Here is a 27,340-nt window from a genome sequence, read left to right on the forward strand (position 1 = left end):
ACTTCGATCCCCCATTGTGGCCCCACCCTACCCCCAGGGATCATTATTTTCACAACTATCAATTTACACTAACTGAGGATGCTTCCACACAAGTTTCAGCTTTCCTGGCTGATTAGTTTCTGAGAAGAAGATTTTTAAAGATTTACTCTATATATTCCTATGTTAAACTTCGACACCCCATTGTGGCCCCACCCTACCCCCGGGGATCATTATTTTCACAACTATCAATTTACACTAACTGAGGATGCTTCCACACAAGTTTCAGCTTTACTGGCTGATTAGTTTCTGAGAAGAAGATTTTTAAAGATTTACTCTATATATTCCTATGTTAAATTTCGACCCCCAATTGTGGCCCCACCCTACCCCCAGGGGTCATGATTTTCACAAATTAGAATCTACACTACCTGAGGATGCTTCCACACAAGTTTCAGCTTTCCTGGTCTTATGGTTCATGAGAAGAAGATTTTTAAAGATTTACTCTGTATATTCCTATGTAAAATTTCGACCCCCCCCATTGTGGCCCCACCCTACCCTCGGGGGTCATGATTTTCACAAATTAGAATCTACACTACCTGAGGATGCTTCCACACAAGTTTCAGCTTTCCTGGTCTTATGGTTCATGAGAAGAAGATTTTCAAAGATTTACTCTGTATATTCCTATGTAAAACTTCGACCCCCCATTGTGGCCCCACCCTACCCCCGGGGGTCATGATTTTCACAAATTAGAATCTACACTACCTGAGGATGCTTCCACACAAGTTTCAGCTTTCCTGGTCTTATGGTTCATGAGAAGAAGATTTTCAAAGATTTACTCTGTATATTCCTATGTAAAACTTCGACCCCCCATTGTGGCCCCACCCTACCCCCGGGGGTCATGATTTTCACAAATTAGAATCTACACTACCTGATGATGCTTCCACACACGTTTCAGCTTTCCTGGTCTTATGGTTCATGAGAAGAAGATTTTTGAAAATTTCTCCAAAATTTTCATAAATTCCTAATTATCTCCCTTTGCAAAAGGGCGTGATCCTTAATTTTCACAAATTTAAATCCCCTTAGGCTAAGGATGCTTTGTGCCAAGTTTGGTTAAAATTGGCCCAGTGGTTCTTGAGAAGATGTTGAAAATGTGAAAAGTTTACAGACAGACAGACAGACAGACGGACGGACGGACGGACGGACGGACGGACGGACGGACAGACAGACAGACAGACAGACAGACGACAGACAAAATGTGATCAGAATAGCTCACTTGAGCTTTCAGCTCAGGTGAGCTAAAAAGTAGACACTAAAAGTGAAAAGTAAAACACAATAACTAACAGGTGTAAAATTTTTTTAATTGTATTCGCACTGATTTACATTTAAATTAATACCTTATATTGTGTGCTAGCCCTTCAAGGTATGGTAACAGGGGTTCAAAATTCCTCAAGCCCGACGTCCCGGACTAACAAATTCCGGATCCGGACTCGGCATTTAGAATTGCCGAAGTCCAGGGACTTGGCTTTGTGTCTTGCTTATCTTTTATTAAGGAGGCCGATTTGGGTTTTTTTGCGGAAAAACTACAATAGCATAACTCTTTATTTTTTAACCATATGTAATTTAAACCAACTCTAGTTTATTTGCGAAGGTTCATGAAAATCGACCGTCTAGTTCTTTTTAGGGACCATCTCAAAATAGAGGTACATTTACTATAGGAATATATAGGAAACTGTCATTTTCCGCACATCAAAGCAGTTTTAAGAAAATACTACAATAGCTTTTTTTCTCAAATTGTTATATATGATTAGTAATATCATTTCCTACCTTATATGTAAAAAACACAAAATTATACCGTCTGGTTTTTAGTAGGGGCCATCTCAAAATATTAAAATGCACCAAATTATGCTATATATTTGGATCATCACGAATGACGATTGGTATAACGGATTCATTCCAAAAATGAGGAATATGTCCTCGAGGATAGCATCATTCTGTATATAAAATTTCAACAGCGTACAATTTTTACTTTTTCTTTTATGGTATTTTTTAGAACGTACTCCTACAAAGCTTAATTTTATCATAACGTCATAAAAGCGCAATGGCAATGCTCCCCTACCGCACAACATAAAAATCGTGTTAAAAATAAAAATTTCCTTTAAAAATCTAAATATTTTTATCTGTATTTTGTTAATTGTGATCAATTTTATAAATGATATCGAAAAAAATTCATAAGAAGTATAAATCAACTGTTTTATATTAGAATGCGCAAAAACATGCGCAATGCAAACTAAAGTCGGCCTCCTTAAATTAAAAGAAAAGTTCGTAAAATTAAAAATAAATCAAATTCCATCATTGATTTAATAAAAATGTGTTATTTTTTGGCATTAATGAACACATAAGCATTACAAACATTTCGAAAATACAATCCGTCTTTTTATTTTCCGTTGCAGTATAACCTGCTTTTACACATTTTCTCATGTTTCTCCCCTATGACAAACGGCAGTAAGTTTGTTGAATTTTGGATTTACGAGCAGTAATATACGCAAAGAAAGGACAAATGAAAGACCCTGTGAGGAACATGAAGCCGGGGGTGACTCGAGGTGTAATAAAAATAATAATTCCTCAGACAAAACTTATGAAAAGAAGAAAATTCGCAAATTCCAAAAGCCACTGGCTTGACGATAGGCCATGGCTTTAATACAATGATAAAATGAATAAAATAAAACATAATTTCAAACATATAGTTTTTATTCATTGCAACATATTAAAATAAATTATAACATTAGTTTTAGTGATATTAGTTGATATAATTTTATCTATCAATCATGACAATGTGGACTTGGGAATTTCTTTCTCAGACTTGCCTAAAATTTACTCTTTAAGTCCTGGACTTGACCATCATAAAAAAAAAATTGAACCCCTGTGGTAAATAATTGCTATTTGCGACTCGTTCTCCGAATGTTGAAACGATCGAGTAAATCTTTTTGTTTTTTCCAATATATATTTTTTTTTTCATTTTTCCGATCACAAATGTAAATAAAACCATTGTAAGCTAATTAGTTTTTATTCCTTTGCGAAGGAATAAATGTAAAATCCCTTCCTCCCTCAGACATATCGTGACTGAAAATAAAATGAAGACGATAACCTGAAAAGTGTTCAAACATTTATATTTCTATTTCAATTTATATCAATGAGTTGTCGTCATCCACGAGATGTCTTTCGTTGACATGTCGCGTCGGTGAGTTTTACTTTCGATTAGTTGACTTTCGATGAGTTGTCGCATTCGGCGAGTTGCCTTTCGATGAGATGTCCGGCACTGGTTTTTACTATATGGCTATACTGGCCCCACCCTAGGGTCTGAACCCCCTTACCTAGGGACCATGAATTTCACATGTTTGGTAGAGAGCTTCATGGAAATTATATATAATCATGGATTTACCCCCCAACCCCCCTCCCTTTACATGTGTGGTAGTAGCTTAAAATTTGGCCTTTTTAGCATATTTGGCCAAGCCTAATAAGGCCCTGAGGTTGGTAAAGCCATGAATTTCAAAATTTAGATTCCTCTTACAACAGAAATGCTTTACACCAAACATAATAACAATTGGCCTTTTAGTTTTCAAGAAGAAATTTAAAATGTAAAATTGTTAACACACAATGGATGCACAATAAGGAACGAAAACCAATTGCAATAGGGCACATGAGTGACTCAGGTGACCTAACAAATATTTCTAATCATTAAAATAAGCCATTGCATATTTGTTAAGAAACAACAAGTGTTTTATTACCTCTATAACAAAATATATTTCCTTGAAAATTCCCCAAAATGATGACGTTTTGCACATTTTCCTTGTGATTTGTATGCATACATGTTGGTTTGCTTCACTATTATTAGATGGTAAATGTGTCTATATCAGCACATAATAATTACAATCTGATTGAATATTCTAGATACTTCTACTTTAAACCAGTCTCTTACCTTGACATTCAGATTCTCATGGTGAACAAGCTGGATCAGCTTAGCAATAGTTTCCTCATACCTCTCCTTCAACCAAAGTTTGTATTTTTCCTCTTTCTTTAGATCTTAACAATAAAAAAAAACAGCTTTTTGGTCAAATTGGGAAAATTCAGTAGCATTCAAAACCTTGAAGTCCATTTGACCAATTTTTAGGAAATAGAGGTCCATGGGCCACATCGCTCACCTAAACAGTTCTTGTACAGGTAACTCTTGATGGCTCGAACTTCAAACTCGAGAAGTTTTTGATTGCTAGAAGCGAGTCTCCTGTCCAGATTTTTTTAACTTTATTTTTCAATACATCTTGGTTTTTCAAAATTCTTGATCTATCTAAGTCAAAATGTAGTCCCGTTATACATAACCTACTGTTGTATATCCTCAATACCTCAAAGTGGTTATGTGTACACAAATGTTACATCCCTCGATAACCCAAAGTGGTAATGTGTACACAAGTGTTACAGACCCTGAAACAACCTATTACACCAAACAAGAGGCCCACCTGAGCAACAACTGCCTTAACTCTGATCGAATTTGCATTACAGTATCAAAATCAAAATATCTTGACAACTAAGTACAGTAGATCTTGCTAAAAAAATAAAAAATCTGCCAATTGTTATCCACATCTTTTTTTTGGTAAATACCAAGCCCCTTTTGTTGTTGTACCTGTAAGAAGATTTTTCTCTAATCCTATATACCCCCCCCCCCCCATTTTCTCTAGGAAATCATGGTTTCATCAAACTTAAATCTGCATAACCTGAGCTTTCACACAAAGTACTGAGTTTTGGACTGAAAACTTTCCCAGTATATTTTCTCTACATGTATATATTCCTATGTAAAAATTCAACCCGCCATTGCGGCCCTGCCCTCCCCCCAGGGACTATGATTCTGCAAACTTGAATTTACACTACCCGAGGATGCCTCTACACAAGTTTAAGCTTTTCTGGCCAAAAAGTTTTTAAAAAGAAGATTTTAAAAAGATTTTCTCTATATATTCCTATGTAAAAATTCATCCCCCATTGTGGCCTCACTGTTACTCCGGGACTATGATTTAAACAAACTTGAATCTATACGCCATACCCCCAGGGACCATGAGATTAATGAAATGAAATTAATCAGTCCAAAACTAGCGCATTTTTTTTGTGCGCCGTAAATTGTTTTTTACTATGGGAGGCACTGTAGCTCCCAGGTCGTCTATCCGAATTTTTTTCAGACCGGGAGCTACAGACCTGCAGCTACACAATAAACAGCAACATCAGATTGAAACTTATACCAATACAACAAAAATGTAAACATTAACAATTCAAGAATTCTAACCTCTGTAATTCACTTGTAACTCGATATTTGACTTTAAAATTTTGTCAAAGCATTGAAAACATCTATATTAACAATGCTAGACATAAAAATTGAAAAAATAAATTTTGAGCTCAAATTGACAACTTTTAATTTACAGTTACTTTCAATTGAAATAATCTAGCTTTTTGCAAATCCTACAAAATTGTCATACCTGCTTCTTTGAGATCATTTGGAATATCAAGGAATAATTCTCCAGAAGACAAGTACAAGGCAAATAATCTATGGAAGGATCGAATACATGCAAGTAGAATCACTTTATTCTTCGTCTGTAAAAATAAAATACTATAGCATGTATTCTGGAATTCAAAATTTATCAAAATATTGATTTAGAAAATATATTGTTACAACATACATACTGGTTAAGTAGGTTAGGACCAAACGGGATATACATGTAATATTCTGTTTGGGCTATAATAATGGGTATTTGTATGAATTTACAGTGCAAATACTGGAAATGTTTATAGAGTAATTTTTATAATTATAGTCTGCATACATACAATATACATCAAATACAACAACTATTGGTGAGCAAGTTTTACTGTAAACCTATGGTTAATGAGATTTACCCCCTAGACATCTTAGTCTCGCTTACCCCAGACTCTCGCTTTGAAGATTTGACTCAAGTCTCAAGAGCAAGAGTCTGGGGTAAGCGAGACCACTAAACATTTTGGACCTACTGAGGGGTCATTTCCCAAACAGTTGTTACATGTTATGCATTATATTGTGAATTTTTCACATTTTTGAAAATCAAAAAAATTATTTATACATATTCTATATCCCATTTGGGATATTAAATCCTAAATAATGAATAGCCTATATGGGAAAATGGTCCCAACCTGTTAAACACCATTAAAAATTCAGAACTGATTACTTGTTTAAATTTTCGTTAATTATAGTACATAAACCCACAGGAAATATCACAGCTGCACGTCTGTAGCTCATGGTAAAAAAAACTGGATGGACGACCTGAAAGCTACAGTTCCTTGGGTGTTAAAAAAAATTGCAATTAACGGCGTATGAAAATTTACGCTGTATTTTTTTTTAATGATTATCGCGATAACCTATTTTCACACAAATTCTGTGGCGCTAAGCCTATTAGGCGTGCAGCTGTGAAACAACAGTAAATGTTATAACCTCTGAATATGCAATGATATCTAGCAGACAATTCGCATGTTTTCGACTTTGAAAACATTGCCGAGTATTTTTTTCTATTTGAGCCACAACACATGTTCCATCACTGTCTTCCATATTGAAAAAATTAATCGGAAAGCATCGGTTATATGGGTCAACGAAAGGAAAACAACCGAGAACTACCAGTAAACATCCTCGGCACATCTCGCCCGATTACCTTTATAGATAACCGAACAGTCCAAAGTTTGCCGAATGCCATTGCATGGTCATGCGTTGTAATCATTTTCCGGTAGAGGTGGTAAACAATAATGCGTTATGTAGTCTAAAGGAAAGATATCCGCCAAATTTCTTTTTTGAAAATCTGCACAAGAAGATAAAAATATGGTATTCAGTGCATTAAAATCTTTTGTTGAGTGATCCGTTAGGTTGGATTGAGGGTTTTTGACCGAAGATGAATTGGTTTTCAACGTTTTATCTGCAACTCAATATAGTGGTAAGTAGAAGTATTTACGCATTCAAAATGGCGCACTTTGATTCATGGGAAGGCAGTGAAAGTAGCCGGCGACTGCTATTATTTTCTGTTTGAATTACGTTAATTTTGTAATCTTACAATTATTATAATAAGAGTGTAGACAATTTCACAAGATTAAACAATTTCTCAATTGAACGAGTCTTGATCCAAGTTGACATTTTTCCTTTGACAACGGAATGTGTCGCACTTCTGCGTTTTTCGCTCCGAGATGCTATCTCGGTTCGCCCCACATCGGTTTCGCCCCGAGATGGTTCGTGCTGCGATGATTCGCTCCCAGCACATTGATGCCGGTTAATATAGGTTTATTTTCTATAGTCTGTCCCAAGATGTTGATGCAGCACATTTGGACAATTTTTTTAATTAAAAAAATACACATACCTGTGAATAAAGTGTATTTGAAATAGCTGAAGGGGATAATTTCCAAAATAATTTCAATGACACATTATCATCTTTATTCGGAAAAATTCACAGGAACAAAAAGAGATTCCTTACGGAGATTTATAATGGGGAATGTTTACATCTTTTTTCCACTAGGAATACATCGCGCAATTTGTCAACGTTTTCAGACGGGCTTGCTGCAATTCAAAATCCCTGTAGACATCACATATTTAGCATTGTATTGAAACCCTAATCTAACGGGCTGAGAAATCTTGGAGATTTTTCATACTTTTGAATGAGCTTCATTTGAACTCTGAGGTATTTATAAATATCAAGCAATTAAGCAAAACCTGAATTCGGGATATCTTAGCACAGACTATATACTATGTTCCGAGTTTTTGCTTCCACCACTTTTTGCTTGATATTTCGATAATAATAAATAACTTTGTGCTCAAACTATGTTCATCCACCAATATAAAAAATGTCCCCTTTGCCACTTTGGGTTTCTTAATACATCCCAAAATAGAAAGTCTACGGGGATTTTGCATTGCATCAGCCATAAGTAAGCAGGGATGATAATGTTGAATAATTACGCAAGGTATCTTGAGTACTTTCAAATGGAGAAAAGCTGCAAAGATTTCCCATTATAAATCTCCGTAAGAAACTTGTTTTCGTTCCTGTAAAATTTGTTTGTTTTAAAAGTGTTTGTTTTCTATATATACGATACTCTTGAAAGAAATTCCAAGATGAGAAAAATTAGCTGTAAAGTGTATATACTTATTTGATTATCCATTTTCTGGAGTTTAACCACATGATCAAAATGCATTTGTAGGATCTGCTGGAGCTTAGAACAATCAGAGATTAATGCTATCTTATGACCCTTCTTTCTCACTAGACGAGCCAGAAAGTTTAGGCAAGTAAGTAGTTAGTGTTTGAATAAGTAACAGTATAGAATTGAAACAAAACAAAATTTTTAGTGATTCTACTTTAAATGTTCTCATGATATTTATTTTTGAGTTACCAGATGTCTGTATTTATTTTGTTTTTTTATTTTAAATGTAGCCATTACTGGTTTAGAAGGGTTGTAAAGAACATTGCAGATAGCTGCCACACAGGTAGACAAAAGCAACATTGTTGTTGGCAGAGGAACTCTTCACCACTAAGGTCCAGGCCCTCCATTTGGAGGACAGAGCTCTTGACCCAACTTTTGTGAACAACATAAAATAACTATGAGTAATCAAACAGTGAAAAACACTAGTTCTTTACTGGGAGCAAGTAGCTCGACACCAGCTTCAAGCAACAGATCATCCATAGACTCCAAACCCACAGCATTAAATTTGACATTTCCAAACCTGACTGCTTTAGCTAACCAATCTGGACCATCTCCTAAAAAGAAGGTTAAGTTGGAGGAGATGCCAGCCACAACACAAGAAATAGCAAATCACAGGAAATTGATATTGGATTTAAAGTATAAGAGTATGTTGGATATAAAAGAACCTTACATTGATAACCTGACAGAAATGTATTTTCTGCAAAATGGAGGAAATTTGATGGATTTTCATGGATGGAAAAAAAGACCAACCCCTCAACTTGTTCAGTTTTTGAAATCTGGATGTTTGGATAGTGATGATGAAGAAGAAAGTAGTTTAGAGCGAAAAATCAATAATGAGGTTATATAGCAAATATTTAATTTTGTCTTGAAGAACTAATAAATAATTTAGATTTTTATGTTTGTGTAATATTAAAAATTGTATAATTTTTTTTCAAAGGTAAAGGTTATTACATGCAGTGGAAGCAATATACCATTAGCTACACCTGTAGCTATATCAACAACATTACCACCATCAGTTGCTGCTCTGAATCAACAAGGTATTGCTATATCATTTATATATGTTGCATGTACTAATACTTTTTTAGTTGCTAATGCTGATTTTTCTGATCACCTTTTGGCTGTCTATAAACTTTGTACATTTTGGATTTATTCTCTAGAATCAGTTGACCAAACTTTGTACAAGGCATCCTTATGGGATTAAAATTCTACATTGTATAGGATAAAACCTTTTCTATGGGAAAGATAATCATGTTTTTGCCATTCCAGTATCCAGAGGCAGTTATGTACACATGACTGGTATGTTACATAGTGATGTTACAGTATGGCAAAAAGAAATAAATATTCCTGTTTCTTGTCGCTCGGCCAACCCTATCTTTTACTTTCCGATCCTTAAAGATTTTTTGTTAAAATGGTGGTGATCAGTAACTTTGTCAGAATTTCTTCAGGAAGAGAAGTGAAGTTGCTTGGTCTTCTGAAGTCACAATCTTGTGAATTAATGTCATTGGCCATAAAAATGATAGTAAACTAATCTACAGACTTTTTTACTGCATGAATTAACCCTTTGTTTAATAGCTTGCTACTATCTTATCTTTTGGGGTTATAAATATGGGTTATGCAACAACATAGTGTGAAATGGGAATTGCAAAAACGATGTATTTTACTTTTAATCGTGATTAGGGCTGTCACCGAGATACCTGAAAACAGCGGAATGGTTTGTTCGGTTCAGTTTCGGTTCCGTATTACCAGATTTCTTTTTGGTTCCGTTTTATGTAATAAAATCTGTTTTCTATGAAAGATGGCGTCAAAATTGAAATTGAAAGGTTCATTAGTGTGAACTGTTGTGTAAACACATGTATTAAACAACATTTACTTGTGTACAACTCAACTGGCCATGTATACCAATGATTTCACTCATCAAATAAAAACATCACGCAATTTACCTGTGTAAAGAGAAACACTACTCACTAAACAAAGATGGCGGTTTTCGATTCGGACATCAACATGTTTTCAATATTTGTTTAAAGAAATGTTTAGGGTAAGAATTATCTGGATTAATAAGTAGTGAGATTGAATGAGGACAGCCAGAAGTCAAATTTATGCAAAATAATTTGGGAAAATCTGCATGGTTACAGAAAACATAACACACAGCCGTGTGCATTATCTGAATACCTGTAACTGGAAAATACACAAATATATCAATGATAGACTTATTTTGTTAACATTAGTGATGTTCCAATTATAGATTACAATAAAAAATCATTCCATTGTTACCGCATTCTATTATAATCTTAGCTCTCGATCATGAAAGGTTTCATTACCATTAATCGGTTGAGGTTTCTTTTCCCTTTCTTTTCAAGCATGTATCATAAACAGAATATTCTAGACGTGAACTATCTAAAGCCTAAAAAGGCGCACAGTCTGAAAATGGCTGACATGTCAGACGAGCTCCATATTCTTACTCTGGGGAAATATAGCACATTTACGAATTGGGACGCATTTTGGTTTCAAGAAAATTAATGTTGAACTTCCCTAGTAAAGAAAATCTTTTAAAAATAAAATTTTCATTGCTAGAAATATTAAGTAAATTAAAATACGAAAGCCTAGTAACAAGTCTGTTTATTGTAACTTGTTTATTTACATTTATTTAGCACTGAACTATAAAATATTCAAACCTCAGATTATAATCGTATATAAGTTAGTTGCGGGAAACCGATTATAAAAATCTCACCGATTCCGGAACATCACTAGTTAACATAATAAATTTATCAAATCACCTATAACCATTTATTAAAATTAGCATTAAGTTATCTAGATCAGTGATGATTTAATTCTATAGATTAATATAGTTTTTTTTTTTATTTAACTTAAAATTATTTAATGCAATTTGAATTCCTAGTCATGAAAATTTCTATACACTTGTTGAACAAAACATCTTTAAAAGTAAATGACTTTTCATTTGATACGAGGAAAAAGAGGCTGGCCCCTCGAATTAGAGGTCTAAATGTTTTCAACCAAAGCTCATACATCTAAATTAAAATGTAGACCTTTGTCTTATATTTTAAATCACGTTTAGCCGTTAAATAGTAAAACCAAGGTCGTACATGTATTTCATGTTCTAAATCACACGGAAGACCTCCTCGTTGCTCGCAACGAGATCGTGTCTAGTTCTTCTTCTTCTTCTTCTTCTTCATCCAAATTTGTCCAGGCCGTAACTTAAATACCCTTTGACATTAAGACTTCAAACTTGGAACATAGGTAGATGGTATTGAAAAAGAGTGCACGCTACCAAAAGTTTTGACCTTGACCTATTTTGTTCCTCAAGGTCAAGCTTTTCATAAAAAATATTGTCCGAACCATAACACAAGACTCCTTTAACATACAGACTTTTAACTTGTATCATAGATAGATGGTATATAACCTAGTTGAACCTTACCAACAATTTTGACCTTGACCTAGAATTTTTATTTCAAGGTCATATTAGAAAGAACTTCATTGTTCAACTCCTGAATATACTTTGACAGAAGGACTTCAAACTTTAAACAAAGAACAATAATAATACACTTAGGTGTACTATTGAATAATATTTGACCTTGACCTTGTTTTACTCAAGGTCCAATTTAGAAAAAAATAACAAAATTTTGTCTGGGTCATATCTTTAATACCCTTTGACATTAAGACTTCAAACTTGGAACATTGGTAGATGGTATTGAGAAAGAGTGCACGCCACCAAAAGTTTTGACCTTGACCTATTTTGTTCTTCAAGGTCAAGCTTTTCATAAAAATATTGTCCGGACCATAACACAAGACTCCCTTAACATACAGACTTTTAACTTGTATCATAGATAGATGGTATATAACCTAGTTGAACCTTACCAAAAATTTTGACCTTGACCTAGAATTTTTATTTCAAGGTCATATTAGAAAAAACTTCATTGTTCAACTCCTGAATATACTTTGACAGAAGGACTTCAAACTTTAAACAAAGAACAATAATAATACACTTAGTGTACTATTGATTTATATATGACCTTGACCATGTTTTAGTCAAGGTCAAATTAAGAAAAAGATAATAAAATTTTGTCTGGGTCTGGGTAACATATAGCTGACATCATTCTTTTTCAATTGTTAAATTTGCCCCATATTACAATCCTTGGGGAGAAGGGGAGACATGTGTTTTTTTTTGTAAAAAAAACAATACCCACTAGTTGTGTTTAGGTTTGTTATTAAAGAGTAAAGTAATAGAAGAAATAAACTTCTTAAGTTTAAAAAATGAATTTTTATTTGAAAGTAAACATGAACCCAAAAACCTGAAATTGAACCAAAAATTTTATGACCCGAACTGAAAAATTTTTGAACCCTAACTAAGGGTGCAACGATAAACCCTGAGATGGTATATCACGGTAAAAATATGCTTCGGTTCAATGTCACGATACTGTAGGCTATACTGCGGTTCAGTATTTCGATCTGGAAAATATTTATCCGTCCGATTCGGTTTGAAAATTATACCAATAATTTAAAATGTTTATATTAATGTTTAAATTAAATAGCTGCTTGACATGTGGATTTTTGTTTTGATTCGAGTCATGTTTGTTAACAGAAGGATGCAAATGTCCTCGTGCATTAACGGCTAACTTGAAATGAAATGGAATTTAAAGAATAGGAATTGGTTTGTGTACTCATATTAGCATTAACAGTTTTAAAAAATAGAGCAGTTGTTATTTATAGACAATGGACGGTGAAATAGATTCATCCAATATTTTCTATAATAGAAAATTACATGAATTATGATTTTTTCTTAGCGGGGGCTTGCTCACAGTACCTCTAGTTTAATCAATATCTTGTTATTAGTTAATTACTCTGAAATGAATGTTTGAATTATCCTAAAACTGTTTGTCTATCTTTAGAATTAAACATATCATCTACATAATGGTAGTAAGTGGGTCAGAGGATTGGACTTATACCCCCTATACACAAAATACATAGACTAATTTAATAAATGTTGTCATTAAGCTAAAATATTTATCTATAAAAGGTATAAATACATTGATACACAGGAAGATTAAATTTTGCAAATAAGATAAGTTTTTAGCTCAATTGAGCTTTTCTAATCAAAATTTGTCTGTCGTTGGGGCATTGTTGTTGGTGTTGTCGTTGTAAACTTTTCACATTTTCATCTTCTTCTCCAGAACCACAGGGTCCATTTCAACAAAACTTGGCACAAAGCATCACTGGGTGAAGGGGATTCAAGTTTGTTCAAATGAAGGGTCACCTCTTTGAAGGGGAGATAATTTAGAAATATTAATAATTTGTTGGTATTTTTCAAACATCTTCTCATAAACTAATAGGCCAGAAAAGCTGAAACTTGTATGGAAGTATCCTCAGGTAGTGTAGATTCAAGTTTGTTCAAATCATGGTCGTCTTGTAAGGGTGGGGCCTCAATGGGAAAATAATTTTTATATAGAAATATATAGAGGAAATCTGTAAAACTATTAAGTCAGAAAAGCTCAAACTTTTGTGGAGGCATCCTCAGCTAGTGTAGATTCAAGTTTGTTCAAATCATAGTCCCTGGGGTAGTGTAGGGCTACAATTGGGGCGGGGGAGTTTAACATGGGAATACATAGAGAAAATCTTTAAAAATCTTCTTAAAACTATTGTTCAAGTGGGTGATATGTGGTCCATAGGCGTCTTGCGTTTAAAAAAAATGCCTGCCCACATCTGTTTTTGAAAGTATTGGCCTGAGAACCAAGAGATTAATTTTTTATAGCCTTAGGCAATGGGACACACACATATGAGTCATTCTCAAAAAAGGTGGTATTGGGTTGTTACAGGGCACTATAGTCTGTCCCAAGATATTTATGCTGCATATTTGAACGATTTTTAATAAAAATACACATACCTGTGACTGAAGTGCAATTAAAATCGATGAAAGAGAAAATTCCCAAGATAGCTTCATTCACACATTATCATTTTTCCCTCGTAAAAATTCACAGGAACGAAAACAGATTTCCTACGGAGATTTATAATGGGGAATGTTGACATCTTTTCTCCATTCGGAAATACTCGGGACACCTCGCGCAATTTTTCAACGTTATCATCCGGGCGTCTTCATCTCCTTGGCAATGGAAAAACCTCGTAGACTTTTTATTTTTAGCCGTGTACTGATACCCGACAAGCTAGAGGGGGCGTTTCAAAGGGGAAATCTTGGGATTTTTTCATACTATTGAATGAACATCGTCTGAACCAAGAGGTATTTATAAATATTAAATAATTTAAGAAAATATGCGGCAAAAATATCTTGGGACAGACTATAGAAAGTATAATCCTTGATTTTTGCAAAGTTTCACTTTTGTGCTACCTTTGGATATATATTAGCATACATATTGGTATATATACAGTTAATTCTAACAAAATCTTAAAAATTTAGAAAGTTTATAAGTTGATTTTTATACATTTTTTGACTGTTACAACTCAGAATTTGCGACTTTAAATAGGTTTTGTAAAGGTATAATGACCCTTTCTTATTAAAATAATAGGGTCAAGGGATGAACGATATGAAAAATACCTCTCTCGAACAAAAAGACAAAGAAAATATATGAACAATATTTTTCAGCGAGATAAAGTTTGTCTGTTACATTTTTTATGTCCATGGTGTAACGAAACAAAATATTGGTGTGTAAGAGTTGTCATTCTTAGTAATTTGAAAGATAAATGATGCCTCCTTATTCCCATCGTATAGCTATAAACAATGATAGAAGACAAAATAGCTGATAATGAAATTTACTCTATTTTTTTCCTGATAAGTAAGTAGAAGTGAATGTGTAACTTTTTATATTGTCTTTGGGCTAACAGGAAATACTAGGAAAAAGAAATATTTAGACACTCTGGAAAACAGACAAACTATTGCTATGTGTTGTTGAAGCAGATAACATGCTCTTTTACTCTGAGGGAGCAGTAATTATTTAGCAGAGACAAGTTAATTCATAAATATGTCCTTGGTGTAACAAAAACAAAAAGTTACACCATAGACCATCATTGTTATCCCAGAGACTATAATTTACATAATTTATTTTTTGGAGAAAGACATGATGAAATTATTAAATAAAATATATCACAATGAATCGCATTTGTTAGTTTGTGCTGATATATAATGTTGATGCATCTGTTTGCTGTAGAACTAGATTATTTCTCAATCATGCAATATTTTGTTACTCCAAAGACACATACAATTAACACCAAGGACATATGACCCAAAATATTCATTTTAAAAAATTTAAGTATTGTCAAATCAAATCGAATTTATCAATTCAAGTATAATTAATATTGAATTTGATATCGGACTTATAGCTTAAGCCAAATTTTCCCTAAAAAATATTATCTGACTTTAAACAAAATGTGTTACCAAGGACTTTTAATGTTACACTAAAGAGTATTTCAATTCCCATGCATGTATTTCTGATAGAAAAATAAATGAAACTAGTATTGTATAAATACATTCTATGACAGATTATGCAATGTTTTCAAGCAGGAGTATAATAAAATACTAAAATTATTCATCAACTAGATAGAATGGTGTCCATGGTGCAACATGTTGTGTCTTTTGTATAACAAACTTAAATTTTAAGCCTGAACTTGTAGAGAATAACAGTTACATGTATAATATATCTGCTGAAATGTGCATTTGGTAATTTTGAATTCATTTAAATTACATTCAAGCTGTTAAAACAAATTAAAATATTAAAACTTAGATTCTTATAACAAGCAAAGTCCATGGTGTAGCGTAAGTGTCCTTGGTGAAACATATTGGAACTAAATTGTGTAAATAATTTGACTTTAGGTGCACTATTATGCACATTGATAATAATTACTGTTAAATATATGCATTCATAAGTTATAGCTATGAAAACATTCAGTTGTCTCTATTTTGAAATCTGATATTTTCGTGTTTAAATAAAGATTGTCCTTGGTATAACATTTGGACTAACAATGATTGTCCTTAGTGTAACATCCCTTATTTTGTTTTCATTTTCAAAGATTTACAAAAAAATATTGAGTTTTTTTCACTTAAGATTATTTTTCACGTCACTTACAAGTGTCTATTAAAAAAAATCAGACATTCAATGGAAAAGAAGTTTTCAGTGTACAATACGATGTCATGAGATAGATGCATATTTCTCATTCACAAACCAAATATGAAAATTTAAGGAAAACACACGATTGAATTCTTGTTTTAGGATTAAGTTCAAGAAAAACTTCAGAAAATTTAACTTTAAAATCAAATTAAATGCATGAACAATAAGATTTAATGAAATTTATGAATATTTCTTATGCGTTACACCAAAGACTGTTTTCTTTTCATGTGGTTGTAAATATCATATTTTTATAGATTTTCTTTTCATGTACTGTTGGCATATTTTAGCAAACAAACAACATGATATTCCCAATACAAAATATGATAAATTCAATCTGGTTGTAAGTACTTTGTTTTTAAACAAGTGGTACTTGAAAAAATCCACCTTTTTTGAGAATGACCCATATACATACACATTTATATATGGGTGGATTTGGACACCATATCTAACCGTTACATAATTGGAGTCGCCTTGAATTTCATAATTTTTGGGTGCTGTTGTAACGGAATATTAAATATAACAAGGTATTTCGTTGTATGTCTTTCTCATAGGCATCCAGCTTGCCACCTTGAAACATTGTCATGTTGAAAAAAATATGCTTAAAGTTTAACATAGAAATTCCTAGGAAAAAATGTTTTACAATTTTCTTCTCGAAAACCACTGCACCAGAAATGCATATATATACATAAAAGCTTGCTTATATAGTGAAGATACTATATTGTAAAAATCTTGACCTTGGGGCCCCAGAAATGCCAATATTTACATAAAAGCTTGTATATTTAGTAAAAAAAAAAATCACATAAAAATTGGGCCTTTTTAAAAGGGGTTCAAAGTTTAACATAGAATTACAGAGGAAAAATGTATTAATAAAATTCTTCTCAAGAACCACTGCACCAGAAATGCCAATGTTTACACAAAAGCCGATATATGTAGTGAAAAAATTGTGGCCCTTTGACAAAAATTGGGGCCTGAGGTGGGGTTCAAAGTTTAACATATATAGAAGAAATGTTTAAAAATCCTCGTCAAGAACTTCAGTGCTCCATTTTGTGAGATTATTATGCAAACATCCTTAAATAATGTAGATTCTAAATCAATAAATAAAACTGTGACCTTTGGACTAACACTGGGACCCAAAGAGTGGTACAAAGTTTGTCATATAAAAATATATTATTTTTTTATTACTTAACTCTTTAACTGCCAGACACTCCCTATAAATGGCCTGCTGCTGATAAGAACTTGGGCTGCCTGTTAGCATCAGTATACAAGCTCACTACCAGAGATAATTTCCTGCTGTGGCGGAATGAAGACACAAATGACCAGTAGACTGATTTATTACCTATTATCTCATTATCTGTTCATAATTATTGAACAAATGTAGAACAAAAAATGTAGAGGAGAAATTTATCTTTACAGTGAAAGCATTTGTAACTGGGGGTCGAAGTTTTATATAGAAATATATAGAGTAAATCTTTAAAAGTCTACTCTCAAAAACTAATCAGCCAGGAAAGCTGAAACCTGTGTGGAAGCATCCTCAGGTAGTGTAGATAAAGTTGTGAAAATCATGACCCCCGGGGTAGGGTGGGGCCACAATGGGGGTTCAAAGTTTTGCATAGAAATATATAGAGTAAATCTTTAAAAGTCTACTCTCAAAAACTAATAGAAATATATAGAGTAAATCTTTAAAAGTCTACTCTCAAAAACTAATCGGCCAGGAAAGCTAAAACTTGTGTGGAAGCATCCTCAGGTAATGTTGATTCAAAGTTATGAAAATCATGATCCCTGGGGGTAGGGTGGGGCCACAATGGAGGGTTGAAGTTTTACCGTACATAGGAATATGTAGAGTAAATCTTTAAAAGTCTTCTCAGAAACTAATCAGCCTGATGATTCTTTATAATTGTTAAGATTTTGGCCCCAGGACAATTCTTTGGCCTCACAAGAAGGTTCAGAGTTTGATTTACGTTTATATCCCATATATAAACAATTGTTAAGGATCTTCTTGAGAACTGCAATACTCAACATGTGATATGACTATAAAATCAAAATCCTATTAGAAAGGGGACTAATGATTATAAACAGAAGAATATTCAGGGGGGAAATGGATTTTATTTATACAGGATCTACGTAACAGGATCTACATATATTATTGGACATTGGACATGACTCCATTAGGCTGATTTTATCATACCTATTGTTCCTCAAGTGAGTGATGTGGCCCATGGGCCTCTTGTTTTTTGCCCACTTGAGCTTTCACTGATCACTTTTTGTCTGAATATATCTTACCATCTCAAATTCTTCTCCAAAACATTTCAAGTTCATAAAAAGGGCCACAGCCTTTTTCAATTAAGAATTATTGAAAATTTGTTGTCATTTTTCAAAAATCTTCTCCTCAAAATCCTTTGACTAGAAAAGCTGAAACCTGTATTGAAGCATCCTTAGTTAGTATAGACTGTCCAAACGATAATACCCAGGGGTAGGGCGGGCTTTCAATGGAGTTTAGATTTTTACATTTGAATAAATAGAGAAGAATCTTAAACAAATTTGCCAAAAAAGCTTTTAATACCTTGTGTAGTTTAGATTCATTTTTTTTTCAAATAATGATCCCAGGGTTAACGTAGGGCCACAATGGAGAGTCACATTTTTACATTGAAATATTTTTCAAAAACCAATTTGCCAGGAAAGCTGTAACTTGTATAGAAGTCTCAGGTAGTTTAGATTCAAGTGTGTTAAAATCATGTCCCACATGGTGAGGATATGACCACAATGAAGGGTCAAATTTTTAAGTAGAAATGTATTTTGTAAAATCTTCTTATATTTGTAAAAATCTTTACAATTTTTCTCAAAAACCAATTGGCCAAATTAGCTGTAACTTGTGTGAAAGCATCCTAATGTAGTGTAGATTCAAGTTTCTTGAAATCATGATCCCTGAAGGTAGGTGTCAAATTCTACATTGCTGAAAATTTTTAAATTCTTTAAAGCTCAAATTTTAAAATATATATGGTATACTTACATGCTAACATCTTAACATACTTTTTATTCTTTTCTCGTTTGTTTATTATGTGACACCTGGACAATTTAGGGCCCCACAAAGGATGCAAAGTTTGATATAGGTTTATATATCTATGAATAGTTGTTCACAATCTTGATAACTGCAATGCTCAGTATGTGATATTACTATGAAATCACCCTGTTACAAAAGGGACTCAATGTTTAACAAAAGAATACATGGATAAAAAAAATCTTTTTAAACAGGATCTATTCTCTTATATAGATGTCTACTATATTGTCCAGATATTTTGTTTATTACTTCATAAAGCTATGGCTATTGTTGCTCAGGTGAGTGTGGCCCATGGGCCTTTTGTTGTAAATTTTGATTTCTTTTTATTTAGCCTTGTTATTGTTTGATCTTATGAATTAGCATTTTTCCTTAACAATCTATCTGTTGAGTTTTCTTTCCTCATATGTGATGTGTGTGCTGGGCTGAATGTAGATGTAGCTTTTGTGAATTTAAACTTTATCAAAACTTGAAGAAAAGATGTTATTTTCTGGAAAGCAAGAATTGCATGATAGTTTTTTTTCATGCAAAAGTGGAATTTAAAACGGACATACATTTGCTGAAAATTAGCAGGGTTTGATCTGCGACGTCCAGGGGGACGACATGGGATGATTTTTGGTCATGTGCAGCACCTTTCACAGACTCCTACTATTGTCCCTATTCTTCAAGCAAGTCCCATCATTCTGCCAGGTACACGCATCAATGAGGAAAATTTGATAAAAAATTAGTGTCAAAATATTAATGAAATTGATGGGCCAATATCTTTTTCCTGCACCATTTGTATAGGTTCAGTGACTGCTGACAGCATAACCTCAAAGAGTGCTATTCAGGCAATTCCACAAGCAAAGACTGTGAACACAACCATTGTGACAACTGTAGCGAGTTCAACTGTGTCAATGCCACAGCTCCACAGTCATCTAGCCAAGGCCATAACAGAGAATAAATCTTCAGTAGTACAGACATCCTTGACAGTGTCAGCAGTAGTCACATCATCCCCAAAGTAATGAAGTTTTCAACCCGCTTTTTGATCCTTTAAAAGGTTGATTTTAAGTTAGATAAAGATATTTACATCAAATTTACAGAATTACAGCATCCACATCAGTGTTACAAACCACCAAGTCCCCACCTATATCACCAAGTCTTCAACAGTCCAAGGTTCCCATAATATCAGGTGTTTATGATGGAACACCAGGGGTAGGGACACAAGAAGCAATTGTAGAAAGAGCAAAACAAGTAAGCTTTTTCAGTTGTCAGAAAACAATTAATTAGGACCCAATCAGCAATCCTACATTGACTATTCTGTCTGTCTGAGTTCATTTATCCAGGGCATATTTTTGTTCTCCTGGGTCCAATCTGTCTCAAATTTCACATGAGTCAAACGTCATAACAGAGTTCTTGAAATCTTTTTTCTGCTGTCAGTCATTTGGACTGACTACCATCTGAAGTTTGTCAGTCCGGACAAATTTTTATCAGTCCAAAATATTTTGATAGCAAGATGAAAAACTATATTTGAATTTTATGATCAATTTATTTCGTTCTTAACTTACAAGCCTCCCAATTTCTCTCAATTTTTCCTAATATGATTCCTCTTAACTTTCACATTTTGGCTTCTCACGTTCATATTCTTATTTATCATTTCATTAATTTTAACTTCCTTCCCTCTCTCTCATCAACTTTCCTTTTTTATCTTTCTTTCTTGTTCTCTTTTTCTTTCTGCACACATCATGCCACAGGGACTTAGTTGTCGGGTAGTGGAGTTCTTATTATTTGCTCGCGACGACATAAATGATAAAAATTAGTATTTTTGTGTATTACAATGAAAACGTTAACTTAAAACCCTGTTTCAATGTGTAAAAAGTGTATTTAGGCTAAATAAAATTGAAATTACGGTTCTCAGGCCCGCGCGCATCCGTTTTGAGGGTGCCGCATTGCAAATTTTATTGCATTTTCAATAAAATAAAAAGTTGATAATGCGGAGACCTATCCGGGAAAAAAAAGTTTCCGCTTTCGGTTTGTATAGAGTTTTACTTTCGTTTCTAATACGCAGCTTCCGGTGTAGTCTTAATCATTAAGTCGCTTATTTTCGTTAGTAAAAACTTTATGATCCAAACCTCTCGATGATATAGACGATACTAGTAAAAATGGGGTCGATGGAAATTTTGGACTTAAAACGAATCAAAATGTCTGCTGTTTCGATTTGTATCCGCCATGGAACCCTTTTAGTTCTACCGTGGACTATAATTGAGAGTTTTTCCAATGGATGTTTTTTGTAAGACCTGTACGAGGGAGTGAAATCGATGAAATTCGGTTGGGAAAGTTGGACCTCCGCAGAAATATTACTTGGTGCCTCCGTTTCTTTGTCGGTTTGCAAGCACAAGAACAGTTTGGACGCCGCGATTTTAACCATTATAAACTTGCGGGGTTTATTGATAACTGCTGTATATTCAGGACTTATTTCTTAACTGTGAAGAAATGTGGTCCTAGTAACTGTCGGACACCCAAGATTGCATAATGATATCTCTAGCCAGTTACACAACTTTCCTGATCCAGTGCAAGGTACTTTAGAGTAAACATCATTTATGTCATTTTACGTTTTGTAAAGTGGATTGGTATTTTTCTTTATTTTTAAATGCCTGTCATTTATTAAAGGAGAAGAAGGACACTACAAAGAATTCAGTGAGGTTTTTTGAACAATACTACAGAGGAACACTGTCCTTCTTTATCATCTAAACGAGCACAATCAATTGCAAGCAGACATGGAATTCCATTTAGTCTATCTGCTCAGACTGCCAAAACAGTGAAACAAATGGGAACCTGCATAGATTGCCAGAAACCCAGAGTCTTATAAGTTATATAGTGCTACTAAACTTGGTGCCCAAGAAAGTGCCTTGCTTACCAAAATCATTGGACTTTATCAGTTTTCATGTGGATCTGAATTTAGGAAGTAAAACCTGATAATCCTGAGAAAGCACTCTCAATATGCGCTCTCATGCAGAAAGTTTATATGAGATCAAATTTGACCTGTGCATCTCCAATTGAGACCCCCTACTACATGTACAGCTCTGGTGTATTTCCCCTAATATGCTATCACTGTTGGACACAAGACACAGATACAGAAGAAGGACAGTACCCGATGTGTCATGATTGTGTTGTTTCACAACGACAGCCCGCGTTAAAATGGAAGAATGTTCAAAGCTCCAAGGCAAAGAAGCAGAAAAAAATGAAAACAAACAGTTCACTTATAAAAGAATAGATGTTTTTTTGTTTGACTTAAATATTAAATACATCATTGTTGTACTTTGAAAGTTGGACTGTATTTTCAAACATACATTGGGGTGTTTTTATCTGTTGAAATATTTAATAGATATCCTTATTAAATAATCAAACAGCAGATTGAATAAAGAAAATCTTGTTTTTTAAATTTTAGGTAGTTAATTTCTTACCCAAATAAAAAAAAGCCTCCCTCATCTGTTTTTTTACCAATAAAAAAGAAAAAAAAAAGCCTCCCTCCCTCATCTAATTTTGCAAAATTTGGCCTGAGAACCAGAGAATTAATTTTATGTGGCCTTATATACATAAAAAACGTAAAAAAGACGACACTCGCCATCTTGGATTTATAGGGGGCCATCAGTTCACGCTATGTTCTCCAATTTCTCCAAGTGATTTTTGACTATATCTATGTTGGAAAATGATCAAAAGCCTTATACCTATCGCATGACTATACATCTGTTAGTTGCATTATAAACCTACCGTGTCAATATGTACTAGACACTCGCCAAACTTATCGAAAGCATCGGAAGTTTACATTTAAGTGACGTAAATTATATTCATTAGTACTGAAATGTTCCGAAAACGTATGATCAGTCTAGAGAGAGCCAAAAATCTGTGAAAAATCCCCTTGATTTATCGCATGCATTCGGATCTCCTCAGTGATTACCGAGAATAGTTTGCATCAACTTCATTGCTTTTGTACGAAATTTATTCTTGTTTTTCGAAAGTTCCCTTGTCAACTTTTACAGGTCATTTGGACTGACGGGCAACCTCAAGTAATCGGTCCTTGGTTATTTAAATCGGTCTTGCCGACAGGACCGAAAGATTTCAAGAACTCTGTTATAAGTTATTGACAACTCGGTGCATAAATATAAATTTGTTGAACTCAAGAAATGGCAGATGAATACAATAAGGTATAAAAATTCACTAAATATTATTTTAGTTTATGACTTACATTTTAATTGGAGTCTGTGCCCGATGGAAATTAAATTTAATGTGTAAATTTATTTGTTATCAGGCACGGTCTCCAAAATGAATGTAAGCAATTAAAGTATCTAGTGATTTTGTTGCAAAAAGTAAACATGATAATGCAGCTGGTTTGGTTGAGCATTATAGATAGCATGTGGAGATTTTCATAATCGATAATCGGTTTCCCGCAACTAACTAATTATCGATTATAATTGGAAATTTTTATATTTTATAGTGTAGTGCTAAATAAATGTAAATAAACAAGTTTCAATGAAGTGAATGAACAGATTTATTACTAGGCTTTCGTAATTTGATTTACTTAGTATTTCTAGCGATAAAAAAAACTATATTCAAAAGGTTTTCCTTTGTAGGCAGTCCAACATTAATTTTCTTGAAACTAAAATGCGTCCAAATTCTAGAATGTGCTTTACTTCCCCGAGTAAGAATATCGAGCTCGTCTGACATGTCAGCCATTTTCAGACCGCAGGCCTTTTTAGGGTTTAGATAGTTTGCGTCTAGAATATTCTGTTTATAATATGTGCTCGCTGAAAGGGAAAAAAACCTTCACCGATTAATCGTAATGAAACCTTTTATGATCGACCGCTAAGAATGCAATAACAATCGATTGATTTTTGATTATAATCGATGATTGGAACATCACTACTGTACATGTTAAGCGCAAGACTTGCCATTTAATAACTTTGCAATGCAGGTGTTATAATCAATTATCTCATTAAATCTCAGCAGACTTCAAATTACAGACTCAATTATTTGTCATTAGCTCATTATCAGCGGTCGAAGTTTGGTTTCTTTCGTTCAGGGTTCACATGTCAGAGTCAAAAGACCTTCTACAGTATAAACATAAAACCTATTTAGAAAGTAAACATACCTGCAAAAAAAAAATACTTTGTATGGAAGCTTTGCCAAGGCTTGACATTAACGCTTGTCCGGTACCAGTTGAAATAATATACGGACAAGTGAATATGACTGGCCACTTGTCCCACTGGACAAGTGCATTTTTATGTAAAGAAGTCTCAAACATTTAAAAAAGAAAAGAAAGTTTTGTGATAAATTTATCAGTTGTCTCGTTATAAGTTTATCGATTAGTTCAAGGTCAAGGTCACTGGCAGAAAAAATGCAAAATTTGTATCCTGTCCATATCTTTCTTATGGAGAAACATTGGAAGTTCTTACTTCACACAAATATTGCTGATGACCTAAGGGTGTGTCATGATTTTGACCCAAGGTCATTCGGGCAAGGGCAAGGTCACTGGCAGAAAAGTGCAAAATTCATGTCCGGTCCATATCTTTCTGGTGGACAAATATTGAAGATCTTTATTAGTCCCCTACCGGTTTCACCGGAGGGGACTATAGCTTTCCTCTGCATCCGTCCGTCTGTCTGTCCCACTTCAGTTTTCCACACTTTTTTTCTTTATGCGTTTGAGGAATAATATGAAATTTGCTGAACAGCTTCAAAATGTCAAACTACAGATCAAGTTTACACTTTTGTAACGTCTGGTTGACATATTTTGGAGAAAATTATTTTTTATATTCCATTTTTTTAATGTTCGTTATCGGGTTCGGTGTGTATTGAATAAACGAGGAAAGTATGTAGTTAGTAATAATATCGTGCATTACTTGTACCATTCCTTTTATTGTTTCTAACAAACAAATAAGTTCAATCTGTAAAATAGTGTCAAGCATTGTGTTGTAAATTTAATCGACGGGGTATTTTATATTATTACAATCGGGTTCGCTATCGGGTTAGTCTGTTGATTCAGGGAACAGAAGACGGTAAGAAATGATATTCTGCATTACAGTGCATTGTTTTCACAAATTTTTACCAGCAAATACTTAATGGATTTGGCGAATAATGACGCGTTTTGACGACCCTGGCCATATCCTTAATGACGACTTTTGACGCACCCTATATACAGCTTTTAATTAGACCCCTCAACACCTGTTTATTATAAACATTGACCGGTATACACCTGGCCATGTATACGGATGGTTGTTCACTCATTCTAAATAAAGATATCACGTGATTTACCTGTGTACGGTGGCGTGATGCATTACTACAATAAACAAAGATGGCGGACTACGATGCGGACATCGCACATGTTTTCACTTTTTGTTTATAATCAAGTTTAGAGGCAGAATTTTCTAGATTTATTGGTAGCGAGATTAAAAGATGAAAGCCAGATGTCAAATTCATGCAAAATTTTGTGGAAAAATCTGTGTAGTTACAGAAAACGGAACACAAGGTGTGCATTACCTGCAACCCCTAAATACACGAATATACCGGTAAATTTGTATTTTTTCAAAAAGTCAACACACTTATTTAGTTAACATGCTAGATTTACCAAATCCTCTTACACCATTTATCATGTTTATTTGGGAAAAAAACGTAAATATAAGTCTGAAAACGATAGACATGAATTGAAAAGTCAGCCACAGGTACATTGAATTATTTACTATCAAAAAACGAATTCCATGATGATAATGGAATCTTTCTATAAAAATTATTAAATAATTATTTGTAATACATACATTTTTAAATATGTTTATCAAGTATCTGTTGTGAAATTATTCTTAATAAAACTTTAATGTAGAACACTCAGTTTTATTTTCATATACCTGTTAGCACCTGTATTGCTTTATTAGTGACTTAAATTTTTTTTTTTCAATGAATATTAAAATTTTTATTTATTACAAATCCATTGATATATAATTTTCTATGTGTTTGATTTGCTAAGACCTGTAATAAGTCTATTCAAAAACACACACCAGCTGTTTTCAGTTCATTTGAAAACAGTCTAAGGGTAGCCCAGGGTAGAGTGTTAAGGATATGGCCTATGCGTCTAAAGGTGGCATTAAGGGTTTCCAAAAGAATTCAGGCAGGGAAAAATCTCAATTAAATGCATTTATGAGACTCCTCCACAATTTTGTGTATGGGCTACGGTACTCAGGTGACCGTTAAGGCCTATTGGCCTCGTGTTTATCAACAGAAGAGCTTTTTCATCAAGTCTTGTCTCAATTTTGGAAATGATCAATACATTATTGTGTAGACTGTGATGATAGATAAAAGCAATTCTGCTTCCAAAGCTGTTTATTATCATAATGGCTTTGGCAATAACAATTGCAACATTTTGAGTCAAAATCTTTCAAATGACACCAATTTTGAAAGTTAACCTAAGTTAAGTTACAGACCCTGAAATGTGCTACTGGTTCAGTTCGGTACGCTTTTGAATGGAACGGTTCGCTTTGTGAACGGTACGGATTGTTTTTGTGAATGGAACGATTTGCTTCTTGTATGGTACGCTTTGCTAAAAATAGCTGCGCGCTTTATTGATGAGGAAGGCGTGACCTGAACGGTTTGATTTTTTTCGATAAAATTTGTTTAGTTTTTGCCCAATCTACTTCAGCAAGGTGATAATAATGACAAGCATTTATTTTCTTTAATTATATGATTTATTACAAATGTATTTCAATCTAATTAAAATTTGAACTTCCATCATTTCCCCCGTTTTTAGCTCACCTGAGCTGAAAGCTCAAGTGAGCTATTCTGATCACATTTTGTCCGTCGTCCGTCTGTCCGTCCGTCTGTCCGTCTGTAAACTTTTTACATTTTGAACTTCTTCTCTAAAACCGCTTATCCAATTTCAACCAAATTTGGCACAAATCATCCTTATGGGAGGGCGAATATA

At 33.7% G+C, this 27,340-nt stretch overlaps 2 protein-coding genes across 10 annotated transcripts in view; one reads left to right on the forward strand and one right to left on the reverse strand.

The window, feature by feature from the left end:
- The window catches only part of LOC105319092 (nucleolar complex protein 4 homolog A), a 100,776-nt gene extending 94,068 nt beyond the window's left edge, over positions 1-6,708 (reverse strand). The window contains exons 1-3 of the mRNA XM_066079069.1: positions 6,690-6,708; positions 5,493-5,607; positions 3,953-4,056 (exon numbers count right to left, since the gene is read on the reverse strand). The gene's annotated coding sequence lies outside the window, so the exon portion shown is untranslated. The remainder of the gene's footprint in view (positions 1-3,952; positions 4,057-5,492; positions 5,608-6,689) is intronic.
- Positions 6,709-6,737: 29 nt separating this feature from the next.
- LOC105331446 (helicase domino) overlaps positions 6,738-27,340 on the forward strand; it is a 190,575-nt gene continuing 169,972 nt past the window's right edge. For 5 of the 9 annotated variants that reach the window (XM_034482479.2, XM_034482483.2, XM_066079068.1 and 2 more), the window contains exons 1-7: positions 6,738-6,965; positions 8,215-8,299; positions 8,445-9,052; positions 9,152-9,251; positions 19,966-20,085; positions 20,182-20,395; positions 20,478-20,628. In XM_034482479.2, the coding sequence (XP_034338370.2) occupies positions 8,612-9,052; positions 9,152-9,251; positions 19,966-20,085; positions 20,182-20,395; positions 20,478-20,628 (1,026 nt within the window). In that variant the 5' untranslated portion in view covers positions 6,738-6,965; positions 8,215-8,299; positions 8,445-8,611. Of the gene's footprint in view, positions 6,966-8,214; positions 8,300-8,444; positions 9,053-9,151; positions 9,252-19,965; positions 20,086-20,181; positions 20,396-20,477; positions 20,629-27,340 lie in introns of those variants that run through there. The other 4 variants (XM_034482482.2, XM_034482480.2, XM_034482485.2 and 1 more) reach the window with 4 other exon arrangements.

Source organism: Magallana gigas, chromosome 3 (genome assembly GCF_963853765.1).
Source record: "Magallana gigas chromosome 3, xbMagGiga1.1, whole genome shotgun sequence".
Taxonomy (NCBI): Eukaryota; Metazoa; Mollusca; class Bivalvia; order Ostreida; family Ostreidae; genus Magallana; species Magallana gigas.